The sequence below is a fragment of the Dermochelys coriacea genome, chromosome 10, assembly GCF_009764565.3.
Source record: "Dermochelys coriacea isolate rDerCor1 chromosome 10, rDerCor1.pri.v4, whole genome shotgun sequence".
Classification (NCBI taxonomy): Eukaryota; Metazoa; Chordata; order Testudines; family Dermochelyidae; genus Dermochelys; species Dermochelys coriacea.
The window spans coordinates 31,608,296-31,620,817 of record NC_050077.1 but is presented as its reverse complement, the minus strand read 5'-3'; the positions used below and the strand labels follow the sequence as shown (position 1 = coordinate 31,620,817).

General features: G+C 42.5%; 1 protein-coding gene across 3 annotated transcripts in view; it reads right to left on the bottom strand.

The window, feature by feature from the left end:
• The window catches only part of GTF3C1 (general transcription factor IIIC subunit 1), a 79,332-nt gene that overhangs the window by 42,831 nt on the left and 23,979 nt on the right, over positions 1-12,522 (bottom strand). For all 3 annotated transcript variants that reach the window (XM_038420683.2, XM_043493801.1, XM_043493802.1), the window contains 9 exons: positions 11,433-11,757; positions 10,351-10,562; positions 9,337-9,476; positions 7,553-7,706; positions 5,813-5,916; positions 4,056-4,243; positions 2,721-3,017; positions 1,928-2,073; positions 574-671 (listed from right to left, as the gene is read on the bottom strand). In XM_038420683.2, the coding sequence (XP_038276611.1) occupies positions 574-671; positions 1,928-2,073; positions 2,721-3,017; positions 4,056-4,243; positions 5,813-5,916; positions 7,553-7,706; positions 9,337-9,476; positions 10,351-10,562; positions 11,433-11,757 (1,664 nt within the window). The remainder of the gene's footprint in view (positions 1-573; positions 672-1,927; positions 2,074-2,720; positions 3,018-4,055; positions 4,244-5,812; positions 5,917-7,552; positions 7,707-9,336; positions 9,477-10,350; positions 10,563-11,432; positions 11,758-12,522) is intronic.

The window sequence follows — 12,522 nt, the reverse complement described above, 5'->3', positions numbered from 1 at the left end:
CAAATTGCTCTTTATTAAAATTTAGGAACTTACATTAAAAACATTATGGTTGAAAATCAAGCACCCAAAATTTAGAAAATTCCAGATTTAAAGTTGCCTGTGCCACTCTGTTTGCTGACACATCATGGTGGACGAGTTAATTACCAAATCAGGATGTTCTCCTTTGGGAAGAGAGAAGACAGTGCCATGAGGTGAACTGTCCAGGCCAGAGTGCTAGCCAGCTGACACTGCTCTTTCACTGACCACATGCCCTGAACCATCTGATATTCTCAATCAGCCTAGAACCAATTAGATCAGCACCTGTCGCAATTTTTCCCCCCGGAGGCCTGATTGATGTGAAAAAACTTGTTCGTTCTCTGACAACATGGACAACCTTCCCAGACCCCAGTCACTTTACCTGAATGTTGCTCTGTTCTTCCTCCTCCACCTTTTGGTGTGTTTTTCATCTTTTTGAGCATAAAGTTCTTCTGGGCAAAGAGTTTGCCCAGTGTAGTCCTTGCAAGAACAATCAACAACCCCACTTCCTCCCCACAGCCACTTAGTTTGACATATCCCACCACGACAGGTACTTGCCTCTTATAAAGAAGCTGCTGTCGGACTGACCTCGGAAGACATCTGATCAGTGTATGTTTTTTTAGAGGATTGTTTAAAAAATCCTCAAGACCATCCACCTAAAAAAAATTATTTTACAATAAGTTTACCAAAATGTGAAAACTGACTGAAATTTAATCAGAACATTGACTAGAGATTAACTAGTCTTCGAAGTATCACACTTAAGTGTGACAATTGCCTTCAGAATTTAGGTTTTTTTATAATAAATATCAGCACCAAGAAGGATATTCAGCAAAGAACCATGAGAATGATTACAGGATTAGAAACCATACCATATAGTGTTAGATTCAGGGAGCTCAATCTATTTAACTTGAGAAAGAGAAGGTTAAGTGGTGACTTGCTTACAGTCTATAAGTACCTACATGGGGAACAAATATTTAATAGTGGGCTATTCAATCTAGCCAGAAAAGGTACAACAAGTTCCAGTAGCTGGTTGGAAGTTGAAACTAGACAAATTCAGACTCAAAATTAGGCATACATTTTTAACAGTGAGGGCAATTAGCCATGGAAAAATTTACCAATGGTGGAGGTAGCTTCTTCATCACTGACAATTTTTAAATAGAGATTGGATGTTTTTGTAAAAGATCTCTAGGAATTAGTCTGGGGAAGTTCTCTGGAACATGTTATACAGGAGGTCAGGCTAGATCACGGGTCGGCAACCTTCAGCATGCAGCCCATCAGTGTAATCCACTGGTTGGCTGCAAGACATTTTGTTTACGTTGACCGTCCACAGGCACGGCCCCCAGCAGCTCCCAATGGCCATGGTTTGCCGTTCCCGGCCAATGGGAGCTGTGGTAAGCCAGGAACGGTAAACCATGTCCAACTGGGAGCTGCGAGGGGCCATTCCTATGGATGGTCAACATAAACAAAAAGTCTTGCGGTCCGCCAGTGGATTACCCTGACGGGCTGCGTGCCGAAGGTTGCCGACTCCTGGGCTAGATAATCACAGTGGTTCCTTTTGGCCTTGGAATCTATGAATTGCCAGTGCATACAAAGTGGCTAATCATTAGTCATGTTAATTCATTTTTCCAGGCAAAAGCAGGGTTCTGTGAAGTCTTCAGTAAGTCACATGCAAATTATTGTCCTATGAATCAATAGATCTAGAGTGCTGTTCATCTTGCATTGATTATTTTCTTCCAGAATCAAACTGGCAAAAACTAAAGTTAAATTTCTATGGACTACCAGCTGAAATTGATTATATAGTCTTAAGAGCAGATAATACAGACTAAGCATGTCTGCTGCTTTGTAAAGTACTGTTAATAACACTGGACATTATATCATACAGAATATGAATTGCAAAACAAAAGCACAGTACCTTGTAGCTGACTTGCACTATCTGGACAAAGATGGAGAGAGGTAGGCAAAGAAGAACATCACTAACAAGAGCCCAGCCATACCCAAATTCCCTATGTACTGGGAGAGGAGGGACGTAGCGCATCCATGAAATATCATCCACATACACTAGAGAAAGGATGCTGGTTTAGAATCACAGATGGAACAAAATTATTAGTCCTATCTGGGGACCAGTGAAGTATTGGAAATCTGAAACCATATTGTAACAATTGTAAAGAAACATAAGAACTGCAATACAGACTTAAAGCAGCAGCCCACGTAGCCTAGTATCCTGTTTCTGCCAGTGTCCAGTACCAGAAGCTTCAGAGGGAGGCGTACTAATCCCCGCTATGGGCAACTATGGAATAACCTATGCATAGGAGAATCTTCCTTCTATACTCAGGCAGTGAGTTGTTGGCTTATGCCCAACACTGAATAATGGGACAATCCAAAGCCTTAGGTCCAAACCACCTCCTTTTTTTGAGTTCGCTAAAGTACATGTTCTCCATTTCCAATATGTGCCCCACATTTTAATCGTGGCTACAGCATCCACAGCTGAAGTCAAACTCTAAAACATGGCAGTACCAATCCTTTAATGGTCAGTGCCTTAAGTAAGCTTTGAGGAGGTGGTGTTATAAGCAACTGAAACAACATTTCGGAGCATGCTCACGGAGTAACTGGCATTAAAAGTGGAGAGGATTCCCACCCCTTGCCCACCACCCCAAGATTTCCCCCATGTAGACACAGTCCTGATCTGATGAGGAGCCAGTTCTTACCTGTCTCATTACACAGATCCACTTCAGACTCCTGTGCAGGGACTTCATGATTCGCCACGCACGTAGTTTCTGGTGCAGCCTCATCATCATCATCTCCTGATGCACCTGGATGGGTTTCAGGTACAGCTGTGTTTGTGTCCAGTCCCTGTGGACTGCCTCTTTTATCACCATCACAGCATGCTTTCTGTTGCTGCCCATTTAAAGGATGTCCATAAATTAGGTACCAGAGGAAAATGTGGACCATTCTTAACCGAGGCATTTTGGGAAGAAAGCCAAGGGAACGCCCAAGTCCTGGAACTGCAGAGAAAAGAAGATGAACCATTGAATCCAAAGACAAAATAGTTTAAAAAGATAAAATGGCTAATTCCCTAAAAGTGAGGGAAATTACAAGCTAAATTGATTGGGAGGAAAAATTTAGACACACAAATGTGCATGAAAGTTGGAAGCTGTTTAAGAGGAGTTTATCAGATGGCCAAAAAGCCACAATCACAAATAAGAACTTTGTGTAAAAGCCCATTCTGGTTAAGATGGGTATTGAAGGAAGCAATTAGAAATAAAAATGTAATATATAATAAAGAAAAGGAGAAGATGACAGCAATCAATATAAATCAGAAGTTATGAAGTGTAGAAAATTGATAAGGGAAGTTAAAAGACACCAGGGAAAAATTCATGGTTGGAAGGGCCCAGGACAACAAGGAGGAATTTTTAAGTAGACCAGGAACAAAAGAAATCCTAATGGTATGGGCCTATTAGTAGATGGAGATGGTAAAATTGTTAATAATGATTCAGAAAAGTTCAATAAATATTTCTGTAAAGCGTTCGGCAATCCTAACTTTAAAAGTTGTTGCCAGCACTCCTTAGAACTGTTTTACTTCACTGTAGTCTTGTTTTAGTATGCTGTAGTGCATATTTTTCTTTACTACTTTATCGTCACACAGTAGTACACAGTAATCCAAGATGCTATGCATGTGTAGCAAAGGCTATATAAAAAATCCCTATATTATAGTAAGTGACCAACTGAGCTATAGTTTTAGCATCCCTGTTGGTGATTGTGGATGGAGAGGGGGTTTTTAATTGCTGATGAACAGCTGGGCATAGCCACCTATGGGAACACTTTCCCAACTGCAGTCACATCACATAGGAACTATTGGAGCACCAGGGGCTACATTTCACTACCAGTGGCTTTGGTACACTGAACCTAGGAAGTTCCCACCCGAATTTCACTCTAGGACACAAATCTTAAGTGCGAGGATCTCTCACACCCTGTATCTGAGAAATGGAAAAGTTTCTCCAATTGTCTGAATTATTTGATGGATGAGTAGAAGTTAGTTTTACCTGTAACAGGGTGATAATTTTTTAGCTGCATTATGCCCATTTTCTCATCAGTTTTCCTTGCCCGACCATTATTTTCAGCATTAGAGAGAGAGGTTCCTTGCATTTCCCCTGATACAGCAGCAGTCTCTTGCCCCAGACTATCTTCCTCTAAATGCTCTTGGGGTGTTGGTGTCTGGGGAACTTTAACCCTATATAAAAACCACACAGGAAAATTGGTACATTGGTAAAGTCAAACAGGCACTAATATAATTAATTCTGCAAACAATCACCAGCCAAGGTGACAGTCACTGTTCTGCAAGAAAATTTTCATACAAAACCAAGACCAACTCTTCTCTTTGCAAATCATTACTGAGGAAAAGGGTTTTGCATGTTTGCTCTCACGAGGGAAATAGTGGGGGGTCTCCTGGTGAAGTATGGGGTCTATTCACAAAGAACAAAAGGATTTCCCTGAATGGACAATGGAGTGGGCTGCACAGAACACCATACCACCAGGACAACCCCTTATGACTGCTACAAGACAGAAGTCACTACAAACACAGGGAGCATCAGCTAGAAGCTTCAAAAAGGGAGAGTGTGCAGGGAGCAACAAGAGGTGCAGCTTCTTGAGGCTGTGATTCTCCAAAGGATAGTAATAGTTTCATATGTTGTAGGAGACAACAGTTGTAAGCGAGGAATGATTAAGATTGTGAAGTATGACTCCTTCACTGAAAGGATGTATGTGCCTGCTATCTAAATGGAATGTGAGTCTCGAATGGGAAAGCAACACCGGGAATCAATGCTTCCCATGCAAGGGGTGAGAAGTGTTGAGGAGGAAACCTCCAGCCTCAGTTGACAGTCTGGGTCACCTAAAGCCCTTGAATAATGGTGTGTCATGAAAGCTAGCAGGAAGGGCCCCCTCCTAGTGACATGTATGTGGAGGAAGTGGTCCTGAGGTGATGGGGGAAGAAGTCAGGGGAGATGTCCTTTCCCTACTACTTCTGAATCAGTCAGGAGGCCATCAGGTATTTCATGACCCCCGAAGGGTGTGTGTGTAGGAAGCAGTGGCCCTCACGCGTTGCCACATGCTGGACTCTGTTTGAATACGTGTGACCATGGAGGGAAGCAATCAAGAGGCTGTCAAGTGTCCTCTTGGCCTGTATTTTGTAAATGTGCAAGAAGCAATCAGGGGGAGGCTGTCTGTGTTCAAACAATAGGATACAGGTAACCATTGAGCTAGTGAAGTATATCTGGCATGAGACATTCATAGTTTCGAACAAAAAACAGAAAGCAGACTTCACATGCCTCTTTACAATAACCTATTCTTTATGATTTTTAATTGGGGCCTGTCCCTAAGACTTGCTAGAGCAAGTGAGGCTGATACCAGACAGACCTGCTGAAAAATCAAAACTGCCAGGCTTACAAGGTTAGTCTTTGAGTTAAGGCTTCGGATTCAAGAGATCCACATTCTATTTCTGGCTCTATTAGACTTCCTGCATGATCTTCAGCAAGTCTCAAATTTCTGTGCCTCAGTTTCTCCAAACAAAGCGAAGCTAATACTTCAAAAAATTCATCACTGTTTGTGAGCGGCTCAGCTATCCCACCCAGGTGTGCCACAGGCAAATGTAGAGATAAATAAAAAAACAAGATTCAAGGACATAACGCAGAATAGCCCTATGCATGATACGGTGGCACTACTAAGGAAATGAACAAACAGGATGGAAATTACAGGAATCTCAGACTGCAAATACTGGAGTCACTGAACTGTAGACAGTACTTGCCTGTTTGCTGTACTTGAGTTGGAGATCCGGAAACGCACTTGTTCAATGGCACTTTTTACCAGGGGATCATTAGGATTCACGGAAGGGTGAACTACAAACTCTACCTGTACAACAAAGTAAAATCAGAAGAGTGTATGGAGATTTACTTATACTGATTCAGAGCAAACTGAAATTAATCACCATACAAAAGCAGTATTATCTGATGCCCTGCACATACTTTATGTTTTACGTTAACCGTTCCCAAGCTGTGATCTTCAGATCATTTGTTGATGGTCCATGATCAGCTGGCTGGTCACATGGTGTGGTTGTTTCCAGCTGCCTTGTCTGGACTTTTTATTGTAAAGAGCAGCCTGTAAAAGCAGCTGAGGCCAGGGTGAAAACCTGGCCCAACTGAAGTCAATGCCAAAACTCTCCTGGACTTCAGTAGGAGCAGGATTTGACCCAGTGGACAAGGAGTCAACTACATAAGAGGAAGAGAGGAAACAGGAGCTGCCCTCAGACTTGAGCCCCTTATGTGGCTTGATATTCCAGATGGAGATGAAGGAACAGAACAGGTAGGTGGGGCCCATACTACATTTGAGAACCATATACATTTAGAAATGTTTCCTAAGTTTTTAAGAAAAAAATAAAAACAGAAAAAGCAATTAAAACTGCCTCAACTGCTGAAACCTGTATAATTTTTAAAAACATCTTAAATATATATAGGGGAACATAACCATGTAGGGCAGCATAAGGTGTACATTTTTAACAGTGGGAGTAAATAATCATTGGAACAATTTACCAAGGAACATGGTGGATTCTCCATCACTGACAATTTTAAAATCAAGATTGGATGTTTTTCGAAAAGCTCTGCTCTAGAAATTATTTTGTGGAAGCTCTCTGGCTTGTGCTATACAGGAAGTCAGAACAGATGGTCACAATGGTCCCATCTGGCTTTGAATGCTAGTAAAGGCGGAAAAGTGTATGAAAGACTTCAAAAGTCCATAAGACCAACAAATTCATATTAAAAGGAGTGCACCTTGAGGACTTCTCTCAGGTCAGGCACTCAGATTTCACAAACTTTCTACTGTGCGTGCACAGCAGGTAATTTTCAGTGGATGATTATCAAACAGTAATTTTCACTCAGGATTGTGTGCAAATCTCCTCACTGAGGACTGTTTACATAGCAGGTACCAGTTTGAGTTGTGTGAAGGAAGTTTCAATAATTATTTCAAATTAAAGAATTTGTTTTTACCTCCATGAAACTCAAGAACAGATGCAGAGATTTTGCTTCAACTTAAAGAACACAGACAATTTTGGATGAAGATCAAGCTTAGGAAAATTCAATCTTAAAGGCTAATTTATGAAGTTTTCACATGCTCTTGCTTTCCAAGAGAAAGCTAAAAAGGGGAACTGTTTGACAGTCTGAACTATACTGAGAGGGAGCAACCAGCCAGTTACCAGAGAAGTGATAATGGGAAGCTCCAAGCACTAATCAGGAGGAGTCTTGGCTTGCTGGGTGTAGTCTCTGGGTAGTTTTTTTGGGGTATTACTAATAAAACAAAGTATTTCTACAAGAAAGGCCTGACGGGTGTCAACATTGGAGAATATTTAATATAATATGCTGAAAGCTCTACCTGTCTGTTATGTCATTTAGTTCTAAATTAAAAAATGGCCAAGACTAGCTTGATAATATGCAGTATAAGCAGCAATTTTTGCTGCTACAGTTCCCAGCAACAGAGACTCAGAGCAACAAGTTACCTTTTTGCTAATGCCATCTTGAATGACTGTTGTGCGGTAGAATCTGAGGAGCCCTTCTTGGGAAAGCTTGTGTACCAGTCGAACAATGGACTTCTTACAGCATTTGGTGGAAACACCTTCTTGCTTCTCCTGATCCATGATCATTTTCTGAAGCCTAGAACATGAAACAGCATCTTACACTTCTTAGCTGCAGTGACATTTCCATGCTGCTTAAAGCTGCAAAATCTATAGTGAATTTGTAGTCAAAATTAATTCTATTTTTAACCTTACACCAAAACTGCCACAGGCTGCTCAACCCACATCTGAAAGCTCCATTTGTCACTGCCTGAAAGGAACATTTAGTCACTAGCATCCTCTGGCAAACTTAAATTGTGATGTGTTTAGAAACAGTGGCTAAGATACAGCAACTGCAGTGTGATATGTGCCTGATGTCATAATGTAGGAAAGATTTTTTTCTGATTTTAAGCCAGTAACTAAACTGAGACTTGAACTGGGCTAGGTTGTGCCATAAGAACAACCCAGCACTTCTTCTGAGGTTGCCATCCTGTTTTCTAGAATCTCAGCTTTCATTTTAACAAAGCAATAAGTTTAATGCTTATGGCTGTGTAGAATAACTTGAAAATGTGAAAGGAGAGTGCACCATGGCAATGATTTCTGGCTGCATCTGCAAACTCCGAAACAATTGCTCAGGGCTGCAAACTGCCTCATACATCTCAATGGGGCATTAGCTCAGATGAGACCCTGGGTCTCATTGCTTCTTTCATCAGATATTTTCAAACACAGGGCTCGTGGACTTCCTGGGTCTGGGGCAGAAGGATTTGCAGATGGCGCAGTAAGCTGCAATGTGTGTCTCACCCAGGCAGTAGAGGCATCGCTGGTGCTCACTGCTCACAGAGAAAGAATGCAGGCAGGAAATGTTTTTTTAAGCCCAGAATCCACGGCATAGTCCTGGGCAGAGATGAGGGGGCAGAATGCAGTCCCTGAACGGGGAAGAGAACTAAACTAATTATACCAAAACTGATCTAAACACTAAGAAAACCTATGTACAAACTATTTACAACTAGGCAGAAGTAAGTCATGCTTAGAAAACAAAGAGCGTGAAGGAACATTAGGTTCTGACTCAGGCCATGCGGCAGTAAGAGGGAACTGGAGAGGCATCAACCCACACTACCTCTTACACCCTCAGGTGGGAGCATGAGGAGATGTTCTATGTATGTGTGGGTCATCTAACACTACTAAGAAATACTTCCAGACTCAAGCGCATGGCATGCATCCACACCCACACGTGGACTCATAGGGACGATCACTCAAAGAAGCTTATATATGCATTTAGACCTTTTATTGTTTTGTATGTTTATTGTGTCAGACTTATCCTAAAATAAATGCACTGTGCTTTGACAGAACTCTTGTTACTTTTAGCTGCTGGCATATACAGTTAATAGCCCACTGAGACAAAGAAGTGCAGGGGTTGGACTTTTATCAGATCTGCTAGGATAAACACAGTGAAGAATAAGGGGGCTGAAAACCTATACCTCTGGTCAGTAGGGAGATGGACTAGAGGCTGTGAGGGCATTCCTTGAGCAGACCACGGAGGGGGTCAGAAAGTGCAGTTACTCTTAAACTGTAAATACCTGCATTCCTACAGCACAGAACATGCTGTCGGCAGGAAACCAGGATCAACCACCATGTAATGAAGTGCACAGACGTTTCAAAGCAATGATTGTGCTACCACAATGCTTCAGGCTCCCACTAAACAAGTAAACAGCTTTCAGACTCTGTCTTACGTGAACAAGCTTTCAATTAAGCGGAGGTTTCGGACAGCTTCTACAATGAGATTTCGGCGCTTCAGTAGCCGGTATGTTTCATGAGATCTCTCCATTGCAGTGGCTCTGGAGCGCTTTTCCTTCTTTTGCTCAGCATTCTTCTAATGAAGAGCATGGAGAGAGGAAAATCAGTCTGTAGAAACTCAAGGAGTTCCTATCTGTCCCTCTATCACCATAATATCTGAGTCTCTCTCAACTTTAATGTGTCATCTTCTCAGCATCCTGGTGAGGCAGAGCAGTACTATTTATTTCCATCTTGCAGATGGGAACCGAAGCACAGACTAAGTGACCTGTCCAAGGTCATATAGGGAGTCTGGTGGAATAGGGACCCGAACCCAGCTTTCCCATGTCTGAAGCTTGTGTCCTAAACAACTAGTCTAACTTCCACCAAACTGCAATAACCATGCCCAAATCATGCATTACCATCAGCTTTTGAACCTTGAACCTTCAGCACCAGATCTCTACCACTCAAACTACAGGATGACTTTAGGTCTAGCACATGCTAGCTCTTCCTACGAATCTCACTCAGTTTTAGCCCTATGGCATTTGGCTATGCTTGTTTCTGAATGTTTTAGGCAAGTTGTGATCAATGGGCATAGCGACTGAAGAACGAAGTCTGCTCTGTGTGCAAGCAAGGAGTGGCATTTCCCAAGCCCCCAAAGCTGAAAGACTAACAATGAGGAAGTTCCTATGAATGCAGTTTCATCCTCTCATTCCATTCGCTAAACTTTGAATTGCATGACTCAACTAGGCTGCTGATAACCTTTAAACAGAACCAGGTTGAATGTGTGCAGGGAGATGGGGAAGCAGAGGGACAAAATAACCAGTGTGAAACAAAGGGATTGTAGGTGGAGGTCTTACTATGAAAAGTAGAAAACTGTCAGTCAGAGGGTCACCTGCCCAATATTGCAGGAATTCTCATCCTTCAAGCAGCTGTACCAACAAGAGGGCAAGTATCAAGCCATAATATCTTACCTTGGGGTCTTCAAGCCTGACCTCCTCAATCACAGCCATATCCCCCTCTTCATCTATGGAATGAGTGCCTAGAGAGAGATTAGGTTCCTGCTTTATAGTGTCCAAACTAGAATCCTCCTCTGCAAAGCCATCTGGGAGCTCATCAGGATCTTCAAGAAGGCGGGGGGAAGGCAGCTTCTTCACCAGGGTCTTCGTGGCTTGGAACTTGCAGCCTAATTTAAGAACACAAAGAAGTCCAGTTAGGCTGGCCACTTCATTGTCCAGTTCCTACACGTTTTTCCCATGCCCAGCCATTCCCTAGATGACAGGGACCTAGCACAGGCCTGCAGACAGGTTCGCTTAAAGTGTCTCCGACTATACTCTTCAAGCATCTTCTATCCAATAAGGCCATTGCAGGAAACAGGGAGGCTCAGGGAGAGTAAACAGCTATGCTCAGTCTTAAAAATTTAAATATTATTTGAGTGAATTCTGGACATTTACATCCTCTAGGTGATGATGATTTCCCCCCTTCTCTGACTGCAGGCAGAAGACTCTCCAGGTAGATTCCTACCTGATAGTAGGGGGCAGGATTAGCTTGGTCAGCAGCTGCTGCCTGAAGGAAGAGGGGGAACGGGGGTTGTCTCCCGCTTCAAAGACTGTCTTGCCTGAGAGGAACCTCCCCTGGAGCATGAAAAGAGCAGGAGTTCACAACATGCACCTCTGCAGCCTTTCCATAAATCTATGGCAGGTCAGGTGACCCCTTCCCATAGCTCATTAGAGAAATGGCTGGGAGTGCACAGGGGACTGGGAAGAAGCACCTGTGCCCCACCCCTACACCAGTTTCCCAAGAGTCTAGCCACCTAAGGCAAGGAAGTTGTTCCAAGTCCCCAGCAGAAGGAAGAGACAGTGGGGTTAGGAACGAACGTGTCACCCTTGCCCCCCCACAATATAGTAAGTTTTGGGGAGAGAACACCAAACACAAACAGGGTGCAGGCAATGCTGCAGAAGAGTTTTTTTTTTTTAAACAAACCTGATGTCCTCTCTATTTTCTTCGAAGGAAACCTACATGAGAGAGCCAGACTCCCCAGAGAACCATTCCCTACCTTTAGTTGGCGTTGACTGATGGGGGCCATCTCGAAAGCTGAATTTCAGCAGTGCATCTGAGTTGGCCTTCACTCCTTTTTCTCGTTTCTTGTTGTATTTCATCTCTTCCTCATTATCTGATTCTGAGAGGAAAGTGTCTTCTTCTACAGGAGACAGATCTTCCTCAGGCAGGGAGTCTTCATGCACTAGAGCCAAGCTAACTGTTGCTAACTGTTCACTCCGGGCCTTCTCCCTCTCAAACTGACGGCTTAAATCACTCTCTTCTGCAAAAACGTGTGAAATATACTTTGTTGTTCGTTGCCGACCTTCATCTTCCATAAATCCCTAAGAGGATTGAAAGTCATTATTTTGGCAAATTCTTCCATTTCCCCCTCCATTATCCTTGTCCTCTGACCACCCAGATTCTCAACTCCTCCTCCTCCTCCAAGCCCCACCTCCCAAAGTTTTAATCTCTATTCTTAAACAACTAGGTGGGCCACGTTTGCAGCTCATGGAAAACAGAGAAACATTCTGTTTACACAAAAATTCTGGATCCTGCGTAGCTAACAATCACATATCACAATATATTTTTTCTTATTCTGTATTACAGACATCTGAACAAAACCAAAGTATTTGTTTCTTAATCAGTTTGATGCATACTCTTCTAGAATCATAATTCTCTGTTAAGTTGCTGGAATACGGGACTTACAAGGCTGGATCAGACCAGGGGTCCTTCTACTCCATTATCTGGTCTGACCGTGACCAGAACCAGATGCTTCAAGTGTAGAAAAGCCCAGAACAAATACTTAAGGAATTTCTTCCTACCTCCATCCCACCCCAATCAATGAATGGTTGGTTTATGTTCTGAAGCATGTTTATATCCCTTTTCTAATCTTATATAAAATAACTCTAGATATGAATCCTGGGAATATGTTTTGTTTTTTTAAATCCTACCAATTTCTTGGCCACGACATGCAATCTTATTAAAACAACTGCTATACAGAAGGGTTGGAGGGTAGCAAACGTACCTATACTTAAAAAAGGCTCTAGGAGTGATCCAGGTAATTATTGTCCAGTAAGCTTTATATGGTAATTGGTTAAAATGATAAA